The sequence below is a fragment of the Sphaeramia orbicularis genome, chromosome 19 (assembly GCF_902148855.1).
Source record: "Sphaeramia orbicularis chromosome 19, fSphaOr1.1, whole genome shotgun sequence".
Classification (NCBI taxonomy): domain Eukaryota; kingdom Metazoa; phylum Chordata; class Actinopteri; order Kurtiformes; family Apogonidae; genus Sphaeramia; species Sphaeramia orbicularis.
In genome coordinates, this window is record NC_043975.1 from 27,874,731 (window position 1) to 27,900,451 (window position 25,721).

The 25,721-nt window shown below is 39.3% G+C and overlaps 3 protein-coding genes across 6 annotated transcripts; 2 read left to right on the forward strand and 1 right to left on the reverse strand.

The window, feature by feature from the left end:
* Positions 1–3,595: 3,595 nt before the first annotated feature.
* Positions 3,596–5,168, forward strand: crygmxl2 (crystallin, gamma MX, like 2). Its single transcript, XM_030121901.1, has 3 exons — positions 3,596–3,621; positions 4,173–4,415; positions 4,893–5,168. Exons 1-3 carry the CDS (start codon positions 3,613–3,615, stop codon positions 5,166–5,168), a joined length of 528 nt encoding a protein of 175 aa, XP_029977761.1. The 5' UTR covers positions 3,596–3,612.
* Positions 5,169–5,724: 556 nt separating this feature from the next.
* crygmx (crystallin, gamma MX) lies at positions 5,725–7,291 on the forward strand. The gene is made up of 3 exons (XM_030121765.1): positions 5,725–5,747; positions 6,478–6,720; positions 7,016–7,291. Exons 1-3 carry the CDS (start codon positions 5,739–5,741, stop codon positions 7,289–7,291), a joined length of 528 nt encoding a protein of 175 aa, XP_029977625.1. The 5' UTR covers positions 5,725–5,738.
* Positions 7,292–9,821: 2,530 nt separating this feature from the next.
* aldh18a1 (aldehyde dehydrogenase 18 family, member A1) lies at positions 9,822–24,228 on the reverse strand. 4 transcript variants are annotated; one of them, XM_030163334.1, is made up of 18 exons: positions 23,826–24,090; positions 23,525–23,638; positions 21,767–21,918; positions 21,197–21,346; positions 19,681–19,785; positions 19,424–19,576; positions 18,669–18,759; positions 18,154–18,278; positions 17,676–17,820; positions 17,459–17,532; positions 17,137–17,236; positions 16,743–16,963; positions 14,589–14,726; positions 14,217–14,412; positions 13,857–13,978; positions 12,707–12,893; positions 11,591–11,686; positions 9,822–11,429 (listed from the first exon to the last, which is right to left on the reverse strand). In XM_030163334.1, exons 2-18 carry the CDS (start codon positions 23,613–23,615, stop codon positions 11,233–11,235), a joined length of 2,343 nt encoding a protein of 780 aa, XP_030019194.1. In that variant the 5' UTR covers positions 23,616–23,638; positions 23,826–24,090; the 3' UTR covers positions 9,822–11,232. The 4 variants fall into 4 exon arrangements, with proteins under 4 accessions (XP_030019194.1, XP_030019193.1, XP_030019191.1 ...); XM_030163333.1 differs by having other exon boundaries at positions 19,418–19,576; XM_030163331.1 differs by lacking the exon at positions 23,826–24,090 and adding an exon at positions 24,113–24,228 and having other exon boundaries at positions 11,233–11,429; positions 19,418–19,576.
* Between the last annotated feature and the right edge of the window lie 1,493 nt (positions 24,229–25,721).

Consider the following 25,721-nt stretch of genomic DNA (forward strand, 5'->3'; position numbering starts at 1 on the left):
GTCTTGTAAGCAGAGATGAGAGAGGGTTGAACTTTTTGTCATGTGTCAGTAAACAGCGTGACTTGTTTGAAAGGCACCTGGATTACAGGGTGAAAAGTTGCTCTTTAAACCTTTAAAGCTTTGGGGCATGGGAGACATGCCACGTCAAAACAGAGTGTGGAGATGAGGAGTGAGATCAACTAAAAGCCATCATTTCCCCAAGTGTGTCTGCTGAGAGACGAAGGAGTTGTCCTGCTTTTCATAGAGTTTAGGTCATGCTGTATGGCGGAGCATCGCAAATCGATTTAGACAAATCAAGAAAGATATTTGAATGGTTTGAGCTGTCGAAGTTTCTAGAAAGACAGTTTCTGGTGACTGCTGCGTCTTGAGGAAAATATCAAAATGAGAATTTGGTTGTTTTGTCGACCTACCTTAACTTCAATTTCCAAACATAAAAAGGCTGAAGAAAGGAAGAACTGTTTCTTAAATATTTAAAGATGAATGTGTAAAGTGAATGTGCAAAAGGTAGAATGATGACGCTTTATGTAAAAAAATCTATTAAAAAGGTAGAATCTTAGACGTACAACGCAATCACTTTTGGAGTTGAACTTCAACGATCACCTGCAGGCCATCGCAATCAAAATAAAAGAAAATCTTCATGATGATTTCATTGCTAAGAGTAGTTCTTAGTTAGCCTAAGTGATTTTTAATTACATACATTACATGCAGGGAGTTGAGGTTTACAACAAACTTTAAAACTAAATCCTGATGGGGAACAGTTCAACATAAAATCGCAGAGACCACAAAACAAACAACATATCAACAACTCAACATAATTGACAGCTGCATCCATTTGCTCAGTCCAAGCCCCCTCCTCCTGCTTTTCCACTGTTCTTCCAACACCATTTCCTCTTTTAATTATCCCCCAGCAAAAAGATGGAGCACATCAGACGCATCGCGGTAAATCCTGGCCCTGGCACAGGCTCATAGTGGCTCCTGCGTCTGGCAATCCCGATAGAGCCTGAGCGCTGGCAGGGACAAGAGAGGGAGGATGCCTGGAGATTTTCTGACAGAAAGAATGGAGAGGATGATCTCTCAGCAAAAGAGAGGTCCTCATTCTCCTCCCGGCGTGCAAGGCTTTTTGGCGAGCGCTTTCCGATCATACCACATTTTCAGCACCAGATTAGCCAGTTCTCAGGAGCAAAACTCGCATAGACCCCCTTGTTTACACCTCAGCAACATAGTGTTTTTGTAATGACTGTTCAGTGAAAGAGCACATTGGAGCCGCTGAAAGCACGGCTGCTTTCCTATCTCTCCCTACAACATTTCAGGGGTGAGACTCATTGTATATACCAGGGTCAGAGAGACCACGGTTTGGATTAAGGGAACATGATTTGTTATGAATTGAAAGATGTCTCCCCTGACCTGAAATGTGTTTTACTGAGTGAATTGCACATTCACATTCTAATTAGGTATCAGCTACACGAATGGGTTTCTCTCTTGGAAGCCTGCTAGATGAAAAAGGTTGCAAGTTAACTACTGCTGGGGTTGCTATCTGTCAAAGTTTCTCCTATCTCTGTGGGGTGCACATCAATCACAGAGGTCCCCAAATGACAGTCATTCTGCGGGCTGATTGTGTCATCATCTCCCGTGCGATTACACAGATTGCACAATGAGATCCTCGGACACAATGGAGCTAGAAATCTAGCCCCACACTCTGTTCCCTTCTCCTTTCCTTTTCTTCCATCATTCTGAGATGAAGAGTGGAATGCTCCACAGCGGGTAGCTTTCTTCTCCTCCGGGGGGAACTGAGAAAGCAGGCAAGGGCCTCTGTGATGTTACTTTCCCTTCAGGGTGGGGAGGAGATGTCTTGTAGAAAAGCTAAAGATGATCATTTGAGAAGCCTGTGAAACAAGGTTCCCCTCTGGAAGCCAGAGAGACGGAGAGAGCCAGGGTCTCAGCTAATGAGTTAGGGTTAGTCGATCCTTGTGAGTGATGAAAACCAGAACAATGTTGGTGGCATTTCTTTTTTTTTTTGGGGAGGGGGGGTTGATTTTGACATTGTACTGCCCCTTTACAATAAGTCTCAATATAAAGGTCAAAGGTCAGGCTAAGTTACAGAACAGCAGATTCGAAGTTGGTAGAGTCCTGCTCAAAACAGAGCAACTCTATCACACAGTTTTGTACCCGAAGTATGTTTTTTGTCACTCTTCTGCCCTTTTTGCAACAAGACTGAGTAAAAAGAATTAGCATTTAATAACAAAGATAAAAGAATTGGTTAATCAATGAACCAACATATGAGGGAAATTTAAACATTTGTTCCTTATATGTTCTGATAAAACATTTTCTCTGAGTAAATATTTGCTCCAGAAACTCACAAAACAAAACAACATCCCAGCTGATAATCTGCTGCAATTACACGGCACGGTGTGATGAAAGGATATCAATGATCTACTTATGTCATAGAAAAAGAGCACAGCTTCAAACATGAAACCTATTGAAGCCTATGAGAGTTTCAAGTCAATGAATGATCAAAGAAGCAAAAGCTTATCAACGCTGTTCCTTAACACTGAAACAGTGTCACATATGGCTGTGGATATATTACCGCAGAGTAGCTGTGTTTTTACCCAGGAACATAATGGCTATTGTGTTTTCTGAAAACATTTGCCTTTTAACAGAGTTGAAGCTGCAAAAAGCACACAAAGTGGAGAGGGGGCACAGGCTCTTTATCCTGATGAAAGGCTAAAGGATGAGACTGACCTTTCTGGCATCAGCTGGGCTTTGGGAACACAATGCATGGCGGCAACTCTTTCTGGCCTTTTCCCCTTCAGCTCTGGGCTATGCTTACAAGCCAAAGACTCAAGTCCAAACAGCCATCACTTTATACAAAGATTCAAACACACAGATGCCCTAAACCCCTTCTTTTATATCACACATACACATAAACTGAGCAGTTCTGTCTGTACATCTGCAAACAGACCAGTCCCGTCTGGCATCATAGTACAACTGCAGGCTATGGAAGCAGAAAGAGACAACAGATCACTGTAGATTACATCAACAGAAAAGCTTCACTCTGTCCGTGGCATCAGCTTCAATTACTAGAAAAGGAATTCACCAACATTTATATTGTAACCTGTGCCACTTTATGGAATGCACCACTCGACAACTGAACTCCACTAAACTGAAACTGAAAGTAACTTTTTGTTGCAGCAAGAATGAAATGTCATGACCTGGTTAAGTAGTAGTTCGGACATGCCCCCCAAAAAATGACCTAACCCACTGTACACTTTAAATGCTTTGTTACTGGGGGGCCACATACCTAAAGGCCTTTGTCTGACATTTCAAAAGGCTGCATCACAAGGTCATGGCTGAACAAGGGTCATACAAACACAGAATAGCACTTGTATGGAGGTCATTTTTGGCAGAGGGGTGTCAATTCTATAGGTAAACTCTAGCAGACAGGAGATAAGTTAACCATGGCCTACCAGACAATGGAAACAGTGGTTAGCATCTGAAAAGGTAAAGAGTAGTAGTTCCTGACGTGTCAGAGGCCTCAACGTCAGTGGGAGAGTATAAAAGGACCTGCAAGTGTGTGTAGGTCTACGGTGCGCAAACATTCACAGCCCTGCAACCATGGGAAAGGTATGAACTCACATACGACATGGTAACAGTTTTCAGAAAATTGTGAATGATGAAAAATGGCAAAATTTGGAAATGTGTGACTGAGACAAGGATGCTAAACATACAGCAAAATAGCTACAACTACTCACGTGGTTAAAAACCTGTTGAACAAAATTAGACTGTGACTTACTAGGGTTTTTTGTGGGTGAAAACTCCACATCTTTAGGAATGTATAGGGAAAGCATCTGTGGAGCTCAAAAATTACTTAGTACCCATATACTGTATAACAGTATATTTGTGTATTTGAATGGAAAGTTTTAGTTCCTTAAATTTGAACACCTCATACTGAAATACACGGGAACAGCTTAAATATTTTGTTAATTGCCATGATTTTCATAAAGCATGCAGGATAATACACAAATATAGAGCAGACTGGAAAGGCTTGTGCATATGAAAGACCCATGAGAAAGAAAAATACTTTTTTTCAGGGAGAGCAGTGTCCCCTACAGACCATCCCAAGGTACTGCAATACTAACTTGACTGATTTTGCTTCTGTCTCTTTTTCATTCAAGATTATCTTCTATGAAGGCCGCAACTTCCAGGGCCGCCACTGGGAGTGCAGCAGCGACTGCATGGACACCTTCAGGCACTTCAACTGCTGCAACTCCATCCGTGTCAGTGGCGGTCACTGGGTGACCTATGAGAAGCCTTACTACATGGGCTACCAGTACATCCTGGGCCCTGGCGAGTACCCTGACTACCACTGCTGGATGGGCTTCAACAACTGCATCCGCTCCTGCCAGATGTTCCCACCTGTAAGTCAATCAAACGGACAGATAGAATTGGTAGTCCCCCCAAACCCCCACCACTCACCTTGTACATCAAATGGTGCTTTAGAAATGGATGTCAATCATTGGCCTTTTGATGTCATTTACAAATAGTCAGGCAGGTCATAGCATAAAAGTGTCTGTTGCAAGGCCCACAAGGAGACCTAGTCAGCCTTTAAAAGGAATATCATACACCCCCCATAAGACTTGGTGCCTCCATTCTAATTCTGTTAGTCACACTGAGTGTTTCTGGCAGTTTAAGGAAGAAAAAAAAAACTCTAATTCTATCGTGTTCCCAAAGAGTTGTTGCTCATTCTCATGTGTGGTTACTTACTTAAGGAAACTGAGTACTGTCTAGAATTCAAAGCGATCAGCTCTGGGCCGAAAGCTCTTAAAAGTGCTCTCTTGTGTTCACACCTACGAAAGTAGAATAATAATCGTGTTCCAATTACTTCCAAAATACAGTACAGGGGATCCTACAGGATGAGGATCTACAACAGGCCTGACATGATGGGACACACTATGGAGTTCATGGATGACTGCCCCAACGTGTATGATCGCTTCCGCTTCCGTGACATTTATTCCTGCAACATCATGGAGGGCTACTGGATCTTCTATGAGCACCCTAACTACAGGGGACGCCAGTATTTCCTGCGCCCTGGAGAGTACAGGGCCTGCGGTGACTGGGGCTGCCACAACCCCATGGTGGGCTCTTTCAGAAGGATGAGGACTATGATGTAAACTGCACCTCAGCTCAAATGAACATTAAAGAATGATTTTGAAATAAAAATCAAGAGTTTTTCCATTGTGTTTTTTTTTTTTTTTTTTTTTAAGTAATAGTAAAAAAATAATAATACATGCAAATACTAATTCTGAAATACAAGGATTCTCTATGGCCCAGCAACAGATTTACTTCCAGCTGAAAATATTGGCTAAACTACTAGCTTAAGTTACTGTCGAATGGTATAGTGTGGTATCAAACACCCCAATCTTTAGTACCAGTACACTATCTGCATAGACGTCATGTAGGTTTCTGGCATTCATCCCAATAAAGGCAGATGTTGCAAGTTTTTTTGAGGCCATTTGAGAAAGTGCAGTTGTACAGTATTTTCCATAGACAGACAGAGCTTTGACAGAGACAAAGCAGCTGCTGCAGCTTACAGTCCTATAGTGTTCTGCACTCTATAGAGTACACTGTGCTGACACGACAAAGCTTTGTCTTACATTTGCAAAGCCCTGATCCCTGCAGGGTCTATAAAGAGGTCTGGTTCAGCCCAGTAGCTGGTCTGGACTGAGTTTAACACAGTTACAATGGGCAAGGTAAGGACACAATTTCAGATCTATACTGAAATAGGATCTCTGATATTTCATGTGTGTTTGAATGATCATGTGTATCAAACGGATGAATTATTCTGAAATGGTAGTTCCATTTAGAAATGCTAGAGACCCACTGAGAAACAGCTTATTTATCCTGGATACAATAATTATAATTCTGTTGACTAAAAATTGTAAAAAAAAAAGTGAGTTCAAGTAGCTTAGAAGATAAAATACATTTAGAATCTCTGCAATTCTTGCTGTGTTTAAGTTTAGTCCTTCATGCTACAAAGACTCATAAAAACTATAAGAAATTAAAGAAGCAAAAAAAAGCTCTATATTTTTATGTTTATAAAGGTAATGCTTTAATTGTAAAGAAAAAAAAACACTGAAGACTTATTTCTGCTATAAAAATCTCCTGCAAGCTCTTCTATATCTTATTCAACTTTGCTTCTGCTACATCTTTTATAATATTTTTTATACACAAAGGCTCATTTGTTCCAAAAAAAAAAAAAAGAAATATTGATTGACCAGTACTCTATGCAAAAACTTTGTTAGATAAAGTTAACTTAAAAACCTGGTGCAGAGTTGTTAAATGTATTACAACAAAAACAGACTAACATGCGGAAGTTTGTCTTTTTAAAAGAGCATACAAAACTAGAAGAGAGTTAACAATTCATAAGGTTTGTCTTTTGCATAGCCCTGTGGTAATAACGCTCATGAATCTGTTGTGCAGATTATCTTTTTTGAAGACAGGAACTTCCAGGGTCGTCACTATGAGTGCAGTGGTGACTGTCCGGAGATGCAAAACTTCTTCAGTCGCTGTAACTCAATAAGGGTGGAGAGCGGTTGTTGGGTGGCCTATGAGAAGCCCAATTACGCTGGTTACCAGTACATGCTGCACAAGGGCGAGTACCCGGATTACCAACGCTGGGCAGGCTTCAATGACTGTATCCGCTCCTGCCGTATGGTGCCACCTGTGAGTTTTAACTGATGCCCTATGCTTGCAACAGTGTGCCCACAATAAGTTTTCTGTTCAAGTGCCATTTACAGATCATTCAGTTCTCAAGCCTGGTTGTACTTCTTTCACCACTCAGAGCCAGAACCTGTGGCTGTCTAAAAATAACTTTCTGGTTTGACAAAACACAAAAGAGTGTCATAATAAAATCAGGAAATTTAGACTAGTTAGACTCTTCTTGAGTGTAGTGATTCGATCTTTAAACATCACTGCCTCACTCATCATCTCATTCTCCGTCATTCTTTCTTCCCTCTAGTACAACGGAAACTACAGGATGAAGATCTTTGAGCGGTCTGACTTCACAGGCCAGAACTTGGAGCTAAATGATGACTGCCCAGACCTGAACGAGCGTTTCCACACCCGTGACATCTCCTCTTTGAATGTCATGGAGGGCTACTGGATTCTGCATGAACACCCCAATTACAGGGGACGCCAATACTTCTTGCGTCCTGGCGAGTACAGGAGGCACATCGAGTGGGGAAGTGCCAACACTACCTTTGGCTCGCTGAGACGTGTCACTGAGCTCAACTGATTCCTAGCTTCTTTTTTTTTTACCCCACAGTTATGCCTTTTCCCCTCTTGTTTCCCTGATGCCTGCACTGTTTCAGTGTGGTCTCAACACTGTGCTGTTCTAACCTGAAATCATACATTTTAATGATGGGGGTTTAGGTGTTTAACGTAAGGTTTTGGTTTTGTTGGGTTGCTTTTGCACTGTTGGGTAAAGTTTCTCCTCAACTCTGTGCTCAAGCAACGATCACAGTAAATAGTGATGGTATTTTTGCTTTGGTCGTCCCATTGCAAAATGGTTTTCCTCGCTGGTCCCTAACCCTCTGTCCTACTGGAATCACAATAAATGAAAATTTGATGAAAGTCAACTAAAGGGAGCCTTTGTTAATTTTCTACTGACTACTACAGCTGTCACTATCAAAAGATCAGGGGGATATGGCTTGTCATAAATCTAAGGGAGATTTTTCTCTTTTAGTATGGTGATTGAACTTTAGTTTCATCAGGCCACAGAGTTAGATGTTGAAGTATAACCAACGAGGTCCTAGCAAGACCAAGAGTTTCTACAGTTTGCCGTGATATCGACATTCCACATACACAAAGAAATATTATCAAGGAAACAGAGGCTTTTCTTTGAAGTACAATATTAAAGACCAGAAAAAGGCTATCTGAGGATGGGCATGTAGGAGTCTTTATGAGATCACATGGTACAGAGTAAGCGCTTTGGGTCCATGAAAGATGCCCATATTAGATCCACATCACAGGGCCAGTGCCAACTCAAAGAGTTGGAGTCAAAGTGGCCTGGTATTAGCCCCAAGCATCAAGCTCTCTCAGAACAAAAAACAAAACCCAGTCCACATCCCTGCTCATGCATATTTCATCAGCCCAAGATACTGAGCCCTTTCAGAAATAAATATCAATTATTGAAATTGTTAATTAGATGCTGCGTAATTGGCAAAGATACACATGAATAAATAACTTTGACCATTAATTATTGATTCAAAAAAATTTTTTAGCCCAGTGGGGAGTGCATTTGAGAGTCTCTTAAGATCAAGCACAACAAGAAATATGAGTTTTGGCCTTGAGTAATGTCCAATTAAAGGACTGTCAGCTTTGCAGTACAAGACCAGTGATTTGCCCTCATCATCCTTTTTATATCTGTGGACAACAATACCCAACAGACAACACACCAACAACAGGGTGCAGCGCGGGATCTGATCAGCTGGGGTCTGGGGGCAAAGCCTGATAAGATATAAAAAGAAATTCACAGGCTGCTGAAAAGCTGAAAGTTAATTTAAGGTCATGAAAGGGCAGTAGTTTCAAATAATAAATCAAATTCAGGAAAGAAGCAAACTTATACAACACTACAAAAAAAAGTCTATGGCCACGACCTTGCAAAGCATACACACAAACAGTAAAAGCTTCTTCAAAACCTTCTGAGGTCTGCAGTGCTCACCACATACACAATTACCAGTGACATCTGACCTTAGTTTAGTTTTATTATTTCTCTTAGGAATCCCAAAATGAGCACAAATGTTACATTAAACATAGAACTGGTCTGATCAGTATGTTCTCTTATAACTTGGCCATCCTCCAACAGTCCCATGGTGTTAACATTTTTATTCACAAGTTTGGGAGGAATGTTTGGATTTATTTTAAGATTTTTAGCTGCTGACTCAAATGTGGAACATGAGACATTAGCAACAACTTCTATATTTATATAATCTTTTAGGTAGGAAAACAATTTGACTAATATATGAATATTTCACTGCAAAATTAGAATCCTGGGGTTATAGAGTATTAAGGGCTTTTACAATATGATTATATATACAAACTGTTACAACAAAAGCTCTACAATATCCTGTTACTTTGCAGTAAAGTGATAATACATCACAGAGTAAGCACAATAGAACCTGAACAGCTGCAAGTGTAGAAAACAAGTTTGATGCATGTGATATTAAAATTGTAGTTCTATAAAACACTATACATCAAACAGGCAATACTCAATGTCCCTGAATTGTTCCTTTCCTACCTCAAGTCATTTAGATATTTTCAATCGCTTCACACATAAAAAGGACAAAAGAGTGAGATCCGAGTTTGTCTCCCTCTTCATCTCTGAACCCTTTGGACTTGGTGATGGGAGGCTGATTGAAGGGTAAGTAGCGCGTTTTAGAGAATGAATTCTTTAGATGATAGAAAAGAAAAAGAAACAGAGAAACTCAGAACATAAGCCTGTGATTCCATTATTAGTCTCAGTTCTCCTTCTCCCGCTTTTCATTTCTGATGGCTGGATAATTAAACCTCTATAGTATTGTCTTCCATCTTCCCTGCCCCACTTCCAGCAATGCGAATTCCCCTATGGGCAACTTTAAAAAGGCCGTTTTTAGACATCTGTTTTTCAGATCAGTATGACTTTTTTTCCCCATTAATTTGTGTTCTTTGTGAAAGTAGAAAGATTGGTGCCAGGACAGAGATGAACATTTAAAAAAAAAAAAAAAAAAAACCCCTCAACATTTCAACTCCAAAAATCAAACGAAAGGAGGAAATATATACAAATATTCTTTTTCAACATTTTTTTTTATTCTACAATACTGCTGTTAAACAACCCAAACCAATCTTTAAGTGTGCATTGCAAGACATCAGATAGGTGCTCAGAGGCTGGAATGGTACAGAGGTTTAATTTAAAAGCAGTTGTGTTCTACCCTCTAGCTTAAAGGAGGCAGCTTGTCAATTACTGTTCCTGCTCTGACAGAGACGCCACAAGGAAAAAGTCAGGGAAGCAGCATAGCATGGAAAAATGAGAGCAACTTTGATTGAATAAAAACAGTAAATAAAATGTGTGGATACCAGGCAAGAGTGTCTTTTATCTTGTAACATAACTATTTAGCAAATCTGGTATTTTCTGATAATTCATGTCATTACCTGCACACTGAGCTTTAGTTTAACTGCAAAGTGGTGAAATGTACATAAACTACGAGCTTTTGTTCCATGTATAAAATTGCCTTGACCAGCACCTTATCTAATCAAAATACTTACACATTCAGAAAAAGAAAATGCAACTTGGATTTACAGTAAGAAATTAAAAAAAAAGAAAAGGATATTACAACAAAGAAAGCATTTAAAGAGCACAATTGACAAACTGTAGGTAACAAGCACCTGCAATCTGCAAAAATACAAATGACAGCAAGAATCTGAGGTTTGCAAAATAATGAAACAGTCCTCTGTACATCAGTATGTGTGGTTGATCAAAGGATTAAAAAATATAGATGAGATGATATCCACTGTTGTAATACTGTCTTCATTAGGAAGAATATTCTTTCCTGATAATTATCCACAGATAAAATATTGGATTATAATAATTTACATTAGAGAACACCAAGTGTGTTTTGTACAGGTAATATACTCTAATATTCAGCTGAGCGTCTGAATTGGCTTATTATGAGTCTGGTCTTGACTAGCTCTAAATGTAAAGTGTCATGAGATAACTTTTGTTATGATTTTGTATAAATAAAACTTAACTGATAATTCCCATGCATACATTATGACATACTAAAAAAGTCTGTCTTTACATATTAGTGTCAGTTGTAAAAATCATATTCTTAAAAACCTGAGATTGCATCAAAAGCTTCATGCTTCAGTTGTGTATACTTATTTATTTATGTACTTTAAGCAGTTGCCTTCTTGCTCAGTTTACCAATTCATCAATTATTTCAGTGTTGCATAACATTATGTAACTCAAAGTATGAGGTAGAATTCATACAGATGCAAATTCTTAGTCTTTGAAAACAGTATAAGTCAACAGAGACTGCATAGTTTTGATAAAATGAACTGTAGGTGTGCTGACCATCTGTCTTGCCATGTGCTTCAGAGGTTTTAACATTGACATCAGCAATTCCCCGTCACAAGACCCTGGGGATCTGCTGGTGGACACTAAACCATTCCAACCCATGTTAGCCAAGTGTCTCTGGTCTAGTTGCTGTCCCTTCGACCAGCTAGCGGCTGCCCAACAGGCAGGTTTTCATGAAGGTACTTCATGGTGCCGTGCTCAGAGAAGTCAGCTGCTGTATGCCCGTCACCTCTCAGGACCCACTTGGTGGTGAGCAGCCCCTCCAGGCCAACAGGCCCCCGGGCATGGATACGAGCTGTGCTAATACCTACCTCTGCTCCTGGATACGAAAGAAAGGCAGCAGATCAGAGTGGATAACAGTACCAATTTGCTAAAATAAGTATTTGAGAACATACTAGGTAAAGCGTACAGCCTATTTTAAGATTCATAAAGAAAAGACCATCAAAACTAACTCACAATATGGAGAAATAAACAACATACCGAGTCCAAAGCGATAGCCATCAGCAAACCGTGAGCTGGTGTTCCAGAAGACACAAGCGCTATCCAGTTGCTGCAGAAACTGCTCAGCTGTGTCCTCTGAAAATAAATAACTCATTGATGCTACTGGATTACAACTTTGGAGCTCCAATCAAACAGCTTTCCATCCAGTAACTTGCCTTTCACTGTCGATACTCATTCATTTCATTCTTGCTACTGCACTTAGTTATATTTTTCATACACACCCAGTGCTTTAAAAGTGTTTAAAATGTGTCAACTGAACTGTCACCCCTCTTTTCATCATCTGACAGAATAAAGTGTCCAAGTCAGAATTTTTTAATATCACTATCTTTATTCATTCACCTATTTACCTACATCTTTGTTATACAGCTACCAACCTACATTTTATATTCAGGGATATTTATTCAAACTACGGTCTGAAGGCATCTACTATCTTGTTTTTATCTCGACTATCAAAGCATTATTCTCAGTCAAATTTATGATCCACTGAGACATAACCATAAAATGTTAATGGATAAAGTACCTTCTGTCGTCACTAGGTGGCAGCGGCACATTCTTCACTGTAGGCCTCCATAATCCTCAATGTGCAAATGAAATCGGCACAAATGAAATCAGCATTTTTTTTATATCGCTGCTTGCAGTTTTTCTTCTGTCAACACGAAGGGAAGTTTTCTGTGCATTTGTACCCTCCTCTTCCTCCTCTATGATAAGACATATGCAGGCTTCCCTTGCATTTTATGTACCTCCTCGTCCATTTTGTCAGCATTTTGAATAGTATCCACAGGCAGTATACCCTTAGGATGAACACTGCACAAAATCATTTCTGTTGATAGGAATAAGCCCTACTTTTAAATGGGCTTAGTCAGTTTCACTGGAGGCTCTGCACTCATTTTAAAGTGAGATAGGACATGAAAGGCACCTTAGACTACCACAAGGAAATGTGGTAAATGACAAGACTGAAGAAAACTGCAAGTGCTATTAAGTTATATGATAAAAATTATGAGATATTTGTGTTATGATTCCCGCATATGACATTGCACAACCTTCTTATTCTGTCTTTTTAGATGCGGCTATCATTCCTTTACTTCAGGCACATACCGTTTTCTGTGATGATAACGTCTGTGTGCGAGCTGCCGTACTTGTGGATATGATCCACAGCGTCCTGCATGCTGTCCACCACTTCCATACAGCACTCCAGGTCTCCATACTCTGTCCGCAGGGACTTGGCCTCTGAGGGGCTGAATGTGAGATAGGAAGCAAACCGAGGACCTGCGTGAATTTTCACCTGTTGACATCAGACAGGAAAGAGAAAAAGAGGACTGAATATCATCTGCAGTGAAAATATTCATTAAAGGAGTGATATTTTGCTTTTTTAAATGGAATTATGCATTTTAAAACATTTCCCTGTGGTCTACATAAACTGTAAATGCTATGCTAGGGTCTGAATTCTTCATTAATTAAACTCCACAGACCCATCTTCAATCCTATTTCTGAGTAATGACACCAGAAAGGTTGTTTTGAGCGCTGGCCCTTTAAATGCAAATGAGCCACTCCACAGCCCACCCCCTCCAGGTTGTTGTCCGTGCTTTTCTGTTCGTTAATACAACGAACAACTGAACATTTTAGGTAATTGGCTCGAAGTTTGGACATATTTCCCTCCGCCAAGGAGGTTATGTTTTTGCCAGGGTTTGTTTGTCTGTCTGTTTGTTTGTCTGTCCATTAGTGTGCAACATAACTCAAAAAGTTATGGACAGATTTTGATGAAATTTTCAGGGTTTGTTGGAAATGGGATAAGAAAGAAATGATTAAATTTTGGTGGTGATCGGGGGTGGGGGGGGCCCACGGGGGGGGCCACTGATCAGCCTTGGCGGAGGTCTGCGCTCTCCGAGTGCTTCTAGTTTCAGTATGGACTACAACCGCTGCTGCTGACAAACAATTATGGTGTACTGTGAGAAATGTTCATCAGAAGTCTTGACCTTATATGTGCAAATGTTGTGATGTAACTAGTTATAAAATGTAACAAATTAAGGAAACAAAATGGGTTGTAGAAATCCACTTGATTTTTGTGAAAATTAATATAAAGATAGCTTTGCAGCACCTGGAGGGTTCAAATTCAAACTTTTTGAACTATTAGGGTCCAAATACACAAATAAATGTACCAAAGACTAATAAAAGTGGGTTTAGCAAAATATGACCCCTTTAAAGTTAGACAAAAATTGTATTCAATGATTAACATTTGGTGCTTCACCCGCTCTGTGCGCAGCATGTCAATAATCTGGTCAAATAGTGGAGTCCTAAGAATGTCCCGGTGAATCAGCAGGGTTTCCATAGCATTACAAGCAGCTGGGTAATCACATTTGGAGTCTCTGACTGAAAAATCAAAATGGAAAAACAAAATTAAATGCTGATCAGAGAGCAACAGAAACTCTGAAAAGACTGGAATTAGATAAATTATGTGAGGCTGATTAAGACACTGATTCAATGAGGTTCACGCCTGAATCAGACATTACAGTAAAGTCAAATTACACAGCATTTTTCTTTTTTTAGAGGAGTAGCACTGGTGAACCCTCCCTGATAGAATTCATAGAATAGTTTTGACTTTGTTTACCGATCTTGATGACTTTGTCAACACTAGCGTCTGCATCAACATAGACGTGGCAGATTCCTTCACTGTGACCCAGCACTGGGATGCCTTTGGCCGCCCGCTGAATGTCCCGCACCAGCTGGGATGACCCACGTGGAATAATGAGATCGATCATTTTGTCCAGTCTGCAAAGGTCTTCCACCTCCTCACGGGTGCTCACCTAGTGACATATTCATCTGTTACTAGAGCAGCTACAAACATGTTCCATACTTTTTGAGGTACATCAACGCATAATAGGTTTCTTAATAGATATTGAGATGATGAAGCCCCTCATACAGTCCCTTGTCTATAAACGGTCACATTTGTATTGCCTTGTAATAAGAGAATTAATCGTACCAACTGAACAGCTTCTCTAACACCATGCATGGAAAGGGCTTCCTGGGTGAGCTGGTGGAGGACACGGTTGGTGTTTGCTGCCTCCTTGCCTCCCTTCAGCAGAAGAGCATTGCCACTGGCTATGGCCAATGCTGACACCTAAAAAAAAAAAACAAACAAAAAAAAAAAACAAAGCATAGAATTAGTGATGATATTCACGTTTTTCAAAATTACTTTAATCTCACATTTCTTTACCATTTCACTATTTTTTAATATAAGATGCAGTTTCATTTGTCAATACTATTAATATTGTAAAAGAAAAAAAATACTATATTTCAGTTCAGCTGCAGTTCTTTCTGTACCAGTGGTCCAGAAAGTATCAAAATCCTTTAATTTAGCACATGTGAAAACTAACAGTAATAGCTGCAGTAAAATGGCACCTGTCAGTGTTTTACAATTATATATGATGTTTTGTCATTCATTTTACTAAAGCAGATGTTCAAGAGTGAGCTTTTAACTACTTTACACTCTTCTTGTTAGTTTAATCTCTTGCAATGAATCATGTTCTATTAGATCATCATATAAATTTTCATGAACTCACAAAAAAGGATGACAATGCATTCTGGCAAATCCAAATGAGAATACTGTCAACACAAAGAAACAGTTAACCCTTCACGTTTGCCACAAATATCAACTTATATTTGGGATTGTGATTTTAACTAAATTAAAACTAATCTGAAAAGTAACTGAGGACTAAAGCAGTCAGACAAAATTGCAGCTGATTACAGAGTACATTATTAGAGCGGTAAATAAAGTTGCATAAGGAGGATATATTAAAGTACAAGTGGTTCAGATTTTTACCTAAATGCAGTATTGGAGTAAAAATACTTGTCACATTACAGTGCATCCGTAAAGTATTCACAGCGCTACACTTAAATATTCTTGTGTAATAGACTCAAAATTCTACACACAATAGTTCATGATGATAAAGGGAAAAAAGTTAGTTTGAAACTTTTACAAATTTAGCAAAAAACAGAAATATAACATGTATATAAGTAGTCACACTGTTTACTTAATACTTTGTCGATGCACATTTGGTTCTAATTACAGCCTCCAGTCTGTTTGAGCATGATGCTATAAGACTGAAACACCTATTTTTGGGCAGTTTCTCTCATTCTTCTTTGCAGAATCTCTCCAGCTCCATCAGATGGGGAGTGCTGGTGCAGCCGTTTTCAGACTGTCCACAGATGTTCAATGGGGTTCCAGTCTGGGCTCAAGAACTTTCACAGTTGTCCTGAAGCCACCGCTTTGTTTTCTTGGTTGTGTTTAGGGTCGTTGTCATGTTCAAAGATGAATCTTCGGCCCAATCCGAGGTCCAGAGCAGGTTATCATCAAGGATGTCCCTGTACATTGGTGTATTCATCTATTCCTTGACCCGGACTAGACCCTGTGTGTTTCCATCTCATGTCCAATCAACTGACCTGACCACAGGTGACTCCAATCAAGTTGAAGCATGATGAGTGGAAACAGGTGCACCTGAGCTCAATTTTGAGTGTCATGGCAAACACTGATTACTTATGTACATGTTATATTCTTGTCTTTCATTTTTAACCCTTTCATGCATGAATTATTATAAAAGTGAATGTTATTTCTCCCAAAAAGACTTAAATGCGTCCAAATGGATGATGAGAATGAGTGAGACTTAATTAGTGAGGTAAATATTACAAGTCAACTGTTTGTAGCTTAAATACAACTTAAATGAAAAATATGTTTTTTAAGCAGTCTATAAAAGCCTGTCTCTATGAAGCTAACATACGATTGATTTAGGAAAACTTAATGTAAAACATAAATGTAGTGGATATATATTAATAATTATTCAGACAATCCATGTAGTAATTTTGGTTTAACAGTATAATGCTATATTTAGACCAAAAATGACTCATTAGAAGTAATGATTACAAATGTTATGGTTTTAAGTGACACGAGAGAGTTAATATATTTGCAAAAGTTTCAAACACACTTTTTTCATTTTGTCACTATGAGGTATTTTGAGGTAAAAAATGTTTTTAATCTATTTTGGAATAAATATGTAACGTAAGAAAACGTTAAAAAAAAAAAAAAAAAGTGTAGCGCTGTGAGTACTTTCTGGACACACTGTATGCAACTGCTGATTACCTGTGGTAAGCAGTCAGGCCGGGCCTCAAAAATGACCAGGAGAACCCCAATGGGCACGGTGATCTGCTCCAGCTCCAGGTTGTGAGCCACCCTGGTCCTGCGCAGCACACGGCCCACACTGTCTTGGGAGGCCACAGCGATCTGACGAAGACCTATGGCCAAACTATTGAGTTTGGCTGGTGACAGGCTCAGACGCTTCAGCATGGCAGGCGGCAAATGACCTGGGAGGAGATGTTTATTAACTGGGGCTGTGTATGACAGGGAAATTATTTTAGTGTTTCCATGTTACAAGTGGAAAGGAAAACTCCACTCTAACAATATTATGAACTGCGGCCGAATTATGGCCTGATTCACAGTCACATTATCTCAGGAAACTTGTCAAACTGATCCAGACCTGCACTGACAGCGAGGTCCATGTCCATTTTGTTGGCAGCCAGTATCTCCTCTTTCTTTTCAGTCAACAGTTCTGCTAGCTGGCAGATTATTTCACTCCTCTGACAATGCAGACAAAATTATAGACAAGATGAGCAGGGACAATATTCATCCACAAGAGGTCAGTGTTTCTCTTTGGATTCACCTCAGAGTTTTTCCATTTTCACAGTCCATAGATATTTGATATTTTAACATAATATGAAGTTAAAAATCTTAATATAAAGATAAAATCTAAACATTGCTATATATTCCAGGAGCACTGATTATTTCTTGCTTTTCTAGACCTGATCTGGGTGCAAAGAGGCCAGGGTCCTTCCGGAGTTGCGTGCCATTTCTGTCTGCTGCTCCACAGTCGGGCCTGTTTGAAGTCAACAGATCACAGAGGTTTCAGTCAAAGCATAAAGGGACAGAAACCGCAGCTCTTATCTGAAAGCAACAATACTGATGTACAACAAAAGGTTGAAAAAAAATCCACAATACTCATATCACAGATAAACTCACCGGCAGGTTTGATCTCGGAGAAGAACGTGCCCACCTTTTTGCCCTCCACAATGTCAGTGATGACATGACCAGTTACTTTGGGATGGGTGCCGTTCGCTATGACCACTGAGGTACCACCTTGCAGCGCCCACAGGGCAGCTTTGACCTGCAGAAACAAAAGTGGAAATTTTGAAAGGATCCCCAACAGTATCCTTACTTCAATACTGTACAAAGTAAACACACAAAATTGTGCAGGATACAGTAAAGAGACAGGACAACACTTTTTTGTCTCTTGCATCACTCTAGACACAGGAAATTGTTGTGAAATGGTCAAATGTAAAACTCCAAAGAGCCTACAGCTGTGTGCACTGCAAAAAAAAAAAAAAAAACTTAAAGAAAATCCATAGTGCAAGTCAATCACTTGGCGCCCCTAAATTGAATATCTAATGAGATAAATATTTGGACAAATAAACATATCTGAACTTGAAAGTAAACATACCTTGGCCTCCATGCCCCCAATTCCAACTCTGGACTTTGTACCATAGGTAATGGACTGCTGGTCTCCAGGGTAAAAAATGTCAATAAGCTTGGCGTCATCTGTTCCAGGGGGGCTGTTGTACAATCCTAAAAAAAAAAAAAAAAAAAAAAATTAAGAAGTCTTATACTTATCTATTTATATAATAATACAAAACAAAAATGTTTCCCTGTGTTTTAGCAGATAGCATCTTCAGACTAGAGTGGTCCAATATTTGATTTGTGACAAAAATTGTCTATATAATCCACTCAATCAACATTGAAGAACCCACAGCAATGACAGATGACACAAACACACTGTGCGTGTCAACCCCATCAGCATCAGTTTCAAACATGAAGGCAGAAGGTCTGTGTTTGTCTCCATCACATGACACCAAGTTGACCCTGAGAACAGTTCTTGTTTTTACAGTGAAGAGCAGAGGCAGATGGTGTTGTTACCTAATAGCTGACCCAGACATGCTGTTGTGGTAATACACATACCTTCCACGTCAGACAGAGCGATGAGCAGGTCAGCCTTCATCTCTACAGCTAGTCGTGCTGCTAGGCTGTCATTGTCCTTAATGCTGATCACCTACAGAACCAGAAAATTGCAAATGTAAGCTCACGAAGGCAGACAAGAATAGACAACGGCCATCTGCCGTTCATCCATCTGAGCAGATTAGTGCACCACTACCCTAACTATTTTGCCTGAATAAATGATTTTTTTTTTTGAGAAAAAGCAACAGGGAAACTTGTTAATTAGGGCACATTGTATCAAATTTGTTTTAAGGGATTTAAAGAAATGCAGATTCGGTTTCTGTAAGATTTCTAAAATGCAATATTTCACACTATTACAGCTATATCATGGCAGAATTTCATGAAATATTAACAGAGAGAAAATTAAGTAGAATATTATTTGGAAAAAGACATTTGTTAGCGAATGTGGTAGGAAAAAGGGAAGATAGGAGGAATCTACCTCCAAAGGTTTAGTTGCATTCTCTTTCGACAGCACTTCCACCCCAGTGACTGCATGCACATGTTTTAATTTTAGAGGGTAGAGCTGGTGAGGTGAGGCAGTGTAGCAGAGATGATTTAGAATGTGGATGACAGATAATCTACTAGTTAATGAATGCTATTATCTCTATATTGTATAAACTCTACATAATATATCTGCCAGCCACGTCAGCACCCCTGCTGCCACCACTGCCATCACCACCACCGGAGTCACCCCCCCTGCTGTCTGTACCCACATTTACCCCCTGCAGGTCGCTGTTGGGTTCCGGTGGGGGTACCACAGCATCATTAGTGTTGATGATGGGCACGATGTTCATGCGCAGCAGCTCCTGCAGTGTGCTGTTCAGGTTCTGTCTCTTTTGGTCATCATGGAAATCCAGATTCGTCACAAGGACCTTAGAGGACAAAAAGACGAAACTTTGGGAAACAACTACGGCTTAAAAATAGAGTTGTTACTCCGCATTAAATGCTCACATGATTTGCTTTCAAATGCAAGTACCTGTGCAGTGCAAGTACTGTACTGGGTGAACATAGCCTCGTACAGAGCCATCAGACCACTCTGTCCTGCTGCAGCACAGGCCCGGGCCTCCAGCACTGGCAGGGACTGAACAACAGACACACAACACAAATCTCAGAAGGGAACAACAACGTCTGAAGGATTTTAACCACCCACCAGTACATTTACACATGATGCACGTTGAGCATTTGTGTTGTATGCGTTATCCTTGTTTTCTCCATTTGTCTTGTTACATGTATTTCATATGCTTTTATACAGTGTGTGCAGACTGCAGTTTCTATTTAAAAAGGTGCAGTGTGTAAGATACAGGGAGATTTAGGATGATCCAATGAGAGAAATGGAATCTAATATTCATTTTTATACTTCCAGTGTATAATCACGTAACTGTAGAATGAGCTGTTTCTATCTGCAGAGGAAGAAGGTCACCTCCACGCCATTTTACAACATTATGTATCTCAAAACTGACTTCCTGGGGCATCTCAGTGACTATCCTGGCAAAACACACACCACATGGTCCAAAGCCTTAGCACAGCGACCTGGCTTTGTATTCTTGGGCCAAGTCCTTTGCTGCATGTCACTCCCATCTCTTTTTACTATGTGCTATCTCTAATGAAAACAAAAGGCATAAAAATATCCTTAAAAAAAGTGACTTCCTTTTTTGCTCTCTGTTTCTGTATCAAAGCAAATGGCATCCACTGTTAAGATGCATAACAGTTTCTTACTATGTTTAATTATGGACCACAGTTAATTTCACTAATAGTTCAAAAAGTCTGAATTTGAACCCTCCAGGTGCTGCAAAGCTATCTTTATATTCATTTTGGCAAAAATCGAGTGGATTTCTACAACCCATTTTAATTCCTGCTTAATTTGTTATGTCTATAACTAGTTACGTCACAACATTTGCACATGTAAGGTCAAGACTTGCGACGAACATTTTTGCGAGTACGCCATAATTGTTTGTTAGCAGTTGTAGTTTATACTGAAAATATGTCCAAACATTGAGCCGATTACCTAAAATGTTCAGTTGTTGGTTGTATTAACAAACAAGTGGCTGAACAGGACAGAGCAGCACAGCCAACAACCTAAAGGGGGTGGGGCATGAAGTGGCTCATGTGCATTTAAAGGGCCAGTGCTCAAAATGACATTTCTGGTGTCATTGCTCAGAAATAGGGTTGAAGATGGACCTGTGGACCTTAATTAATGAATTCAGACCCAAGTATAGCATTTACAGTTTATGTAGACCACAGGGAAATGTTTTAAAATATATAACTCCATTTAAAAAAAAAAAAAAAAAGTAAAATATCACTCCTTTAAATTCAATCTCGTTAATATTTTATGAAGTGTTTAGTAACTGGGCTGATTTTAGTAACAACTACTACAAGAGAAAGGTGTCAAGTCTACAGAAATATGTAGAAAAAGGAGCAGCTGCTGGTTTTCTTTGTCAGAAATCTTTTACCTGAACTTGCCATTCATTCCTCTACCATTTTCCTTTTCTTACCATGTCTTTGAGCTGATTCTGTCCGGAGTGCAGGGCCTGGCGGACACTCTGGGACAGCAGGATTTCATGTCTTAATCTTTGTTTGCCAAAAGCTACTGCTCCACTGGTGACGATCATCATCTCTCTGCCTTGATTCTGTAGCATGGCCACCTGGGTAATGAATTAACCAATTAGGACTTGTGAACTGGACCAGGCTAACAGTTCTTTTCTTTGCTCAGAACCATAAAGTGTATGGCTTTAATAGGTCCACAAGCACATATATCCCTCAAAGATATTTTTAGCTTCAGTTGACCATATTTGGAGAGATCCCTAGAAATTTCTTGTCGTGCTCAAATAATATATTTATCACTGATACAACTTTCCAGAAATAACTTATTCTGTACAATTGCTTTAGTGTGGTAAGACTAAAGTAACGTAATTTCCTTTTTACTATTTATTCCTCAAAGAGTATGAAAAAAATCCTGTCAGAACTTAAAGCCATTGTTGACTTTTATCTTTATCTGATATTTGTTGGAAGACCTAAAAAATGTTTAATGTTGGCAGTTAGTGTCAGTAATTAGTGCTCTTCACCTGCTCCACAATGGAGGCCAGCCTGCCAAGAGCCAGGCCACATTCATCCCCACGGGTGACCACAGCACTGCCAAGCTTCACAACGATCCTCTTAGCCTGACGTAGTTCACCGCGATGGGCAAAGGAGCCGCCATGTGCCCTTCCATTGGGAACTGTGCAGAGGGAATAGATGCTATTTTTAAGTGTTTCATCACTCATTTCAATAGTATGGTCTGCCATAATGCAAGAAAATGTAAAAATATGTTAATGGCAATAGTAGCAGATATATTTTACTGTCAAGAAATTGGCCATGAGAAATGTATGGCTGTAAGTATTGAATCGCTGAGGAAGAAACTTGCTTAAGCTTTCATTTAATTTGATAATGATACAGACTCCAAAAATGGTCTCACAGCCTTCTAAAATGTTCTGACACAAAGAGCAACCATCCAGTAATCTGATAAAATATACAACATAGTGGAGTGGATGACAACTTTCTAAAACAAATATGACTAACACATCTCCTAACCCATGAATATATTGTTACACAGTCTGCTTTTCCACACCAAGTTTCCAAATCTAGGTGTGCAAACAACCATGTTTTGCTAGGTTTTCGTTTCATTGATTACATGACTGAGGCAAGCACATTGAAGCTGTCCCCTCCATCCATTTGTAACCTGGGAAACAGATCATCACAGTCTTTAAACTGCCACATCAGCAGAGCAGCAAAGCAGCAAAGCCCATGCTGACAATACACATCTCTGTGGAGCAATGAGGCGCAAGAGAGAAAGAGGCCCATGACATCTTGCACTGACTACAGTAGGTCAGAAAAGCCCCCGCAGGCAAAATATCTCAGTCAAAGTGAGCACAGAAACACACACCTATCTCCTCACACTTTATTGATTATGCTGATACAACCATGACAAAGTCAAACTTGGGTATTTACTTTTAGAATAAAAAGATAAGAGTCTTTATAGGCAGATATTAGCAACATTACAAATTAATTTCACTGTTGTGTTTCGACAAATTAACATTCCTATGAAAATCTATACATTATAAGAAAACAAAAAAGTTTGCAACAAGTTCAGAGCGTCCTAAATGACATTTTCAGAAACACTCATTTATTTAAGGTATACAATTCCAACACACGATACTATCACAAACACACAGCAGCTACTACACACATAAGAAAACCTGTGGTTGTTACATTTAAAGGCTTAATTATGGAAACGGATGTTTTATTTTCTGCGGAAAGACACCTAATCATTTGAGTTAACAGAAGAGCACTTTGCCTCTTTCAGTGAGAAGATGCAGGGATACAGGTTGTTTTACTTTACCCCATTCTAAAAATACTTGTTGACTGTGTAATGTCTACCGAGTTTACAAATTCACATCTACTGTGTATTCTCATTCAATAAGCTATAGTTGAGCAACATGGCCAAAAAGATAAATCTTGATTTTTTTCAGTGATTCAGCAATTTATATTTTTAATCAATTCTTTACAGGCTACATAAACTGAAGAGAAAATGTGATAGTAAATATTCTTTCTTTACTAGTAGTATTAGCCATGTATGATTTCAGAAACACACCCACAACAAGAAGTGAGTAGATTGTATTTTGACTTATTTTGAGCAAGAAAGGTTTCCAGAAGAACAATCTGGATTTGGCAATTTAAGCATTTTTCATGATTTTCAGAAAACCAAACCTTAACTGAATTAAGCTGATATACTGCCCATCCCCACAGCATGCATTAACCCATGTAAACAGTGCATCACTGCTTGCCTTGTGTCAGTGATCTGGTGAACAAACGGTAGACGTGTCTCTGGGAATCCTGGGGGATCCTGGAACACAGGGTCAGCCTCCGGAGCAGCATTGTCAGGTTGTTGCCTCCTTTACCTGGAAAGGACATTCACAAGACAGACAAAAGATAAACTTCAGCCAAGGCATCATCTGTAGTGTTTCCCTGCAGACTTAGGATGTAAGTGTTGGAATTAAAATGCCTGGGCCTCTTTGTAGTGTACAGTCAAAAGGCAATTTACTGCCTCTCTTCATGGTAAAACAATTAAAAGACGGTTGTTCTTACTTCCTGGCTCCCAACCTCTTTTGTCCTGTATCTCTACCTGCCTTGTGTAACTTCTACACAGTCTTACTCATCTTCTTTTTCACAGCTATTCCTTCATTTATCACACAGACAGTTGATCACAGCACAAGTGGGACGACCAGGAGCTCGACTCCTCCCCTAAATCACAGAGCTGCTGATGAAACTGTCACCGCAGTTTGCAACAAGTGAAAACGGTCCGTCCTACTCAGCTTTCCTCACATTCTGTTCATAAAGCGCTAGTGTTAAAATCCCGGCAGCCAATTACTTACCTTTAGGTTCACTGACATTAATATAAAATACTGCTTTGTCTCCCAGATAGCCTCGTAAATTGGCGGTGAAGTGGCAGGAAGTGACGTCACGCCGGCCGGTTAAAAACCCGGAAGAGTTGCGGAAGTGATTTTGTATTTCAAAATAAACGTCTTAACGGTTAAACCAAGATGATTTTTGTCAGATTTTTTTAAATATTAGAACAATTTGTACAATCTTGCACAACGCATAACATAACTCTACCCTCAAAAAAACTTAAAAAAAAAATAAAAAAATAAAAAAAAAAAAAAAATTGAAGAAACCTCAAAAACTCCACAAAGTAGATATCCAGGATGGACAGCAATTTATGAAAATAATATTAACACAAATAAGATATATTTTATATAGAGCAATCTATGTTGTGAATGAGTAGCATTTCAGGCATTGTAGTAATCATTCATGGCTACTTCTGAATTAACCACTGTCTCTTAACCAAGGTTAACACAAAACCACAATTTCTATTCATGTTAAGTGCTCCTAGGAGTTACATAGTAATATTCTAATATTTCCCTGTTCTGAAAACGAAGTGAAATATTTCCTTTAGTTGGCACATATTTAAGATTAATCATACAGTTCAAAACCCACAGGAGTCTATTTCAACCAGGTGGTCCCAGATGAGATAATTCCATATGTTTGCATATGTATGTAAGGACACATTAAATCAAGTCAAGTTCATCAAATTCTTCACTTTTTTTTTTTTTAACCTAGTGGCCATTATCTTATTATTCTGAAACTGATAGGAAGCTGAACTTATCAGAAACAACTGGGAAAAAAAAGACTCATTTTACCAAGTTGTTTACCTTTTATTTATACCATGGAGTTGGATAATTAAGGCCAAGTAGTGATAAAAGTGGTCTGCACCTGCACTAGCCTGCTGTGACAAAATGAAAGGTAAACCAGAGCAGACCTGACTGACACTGTCGGACTCCCACTGCCCCTAGCGCCATAGATAACTAAATTGTCCTCTGTAGCTCCGGCTAAATGTTTATTATTCCATTATATCTGTCCTGTTCTTTTCTCTGTTGTTCATTTTTGCTCTTTATCTGTTCTTCTGTGTTCCTCCTCCTCTCTCCTCTTTTATCTATTGATCTGACTCTGGGGGAGGAACTGACCCTTACTGTGCTCCTGGCTCCACTAATCCCCTTCTATTACTGTGTAAGAGTGTGTGTCTGTGTACATCTACAAACGTGGCTCATTTTTATCCTGAAATATCATAATTGCAAATTCATGTCATTAAGGGAAAAATGAGCAATAAATTCAGGACACAGTGAGATGTAAACACATAAAGAAATAAGATTATTCAAAGATTATTTTTTATATTTTTGTTAATTCAAGACTATTTATTTGTTAGTATATTTTTTGTATGTAACATACACTGAAATTGACCAACTCATTTAACCCATCACTAGCTGAATATGCAGGAACACACCACACACTGCAGATTAGGAGCAGTGGGCTGCCATGTCAGGTGACCAGGAAGCAAATAGGGAGTTAGATGCATTGCACAAGGCCACATTAGGAAACAATTTCTTGCTGGTCTGGGGAATTGAACCGGCAACCCCTCTGACCCTT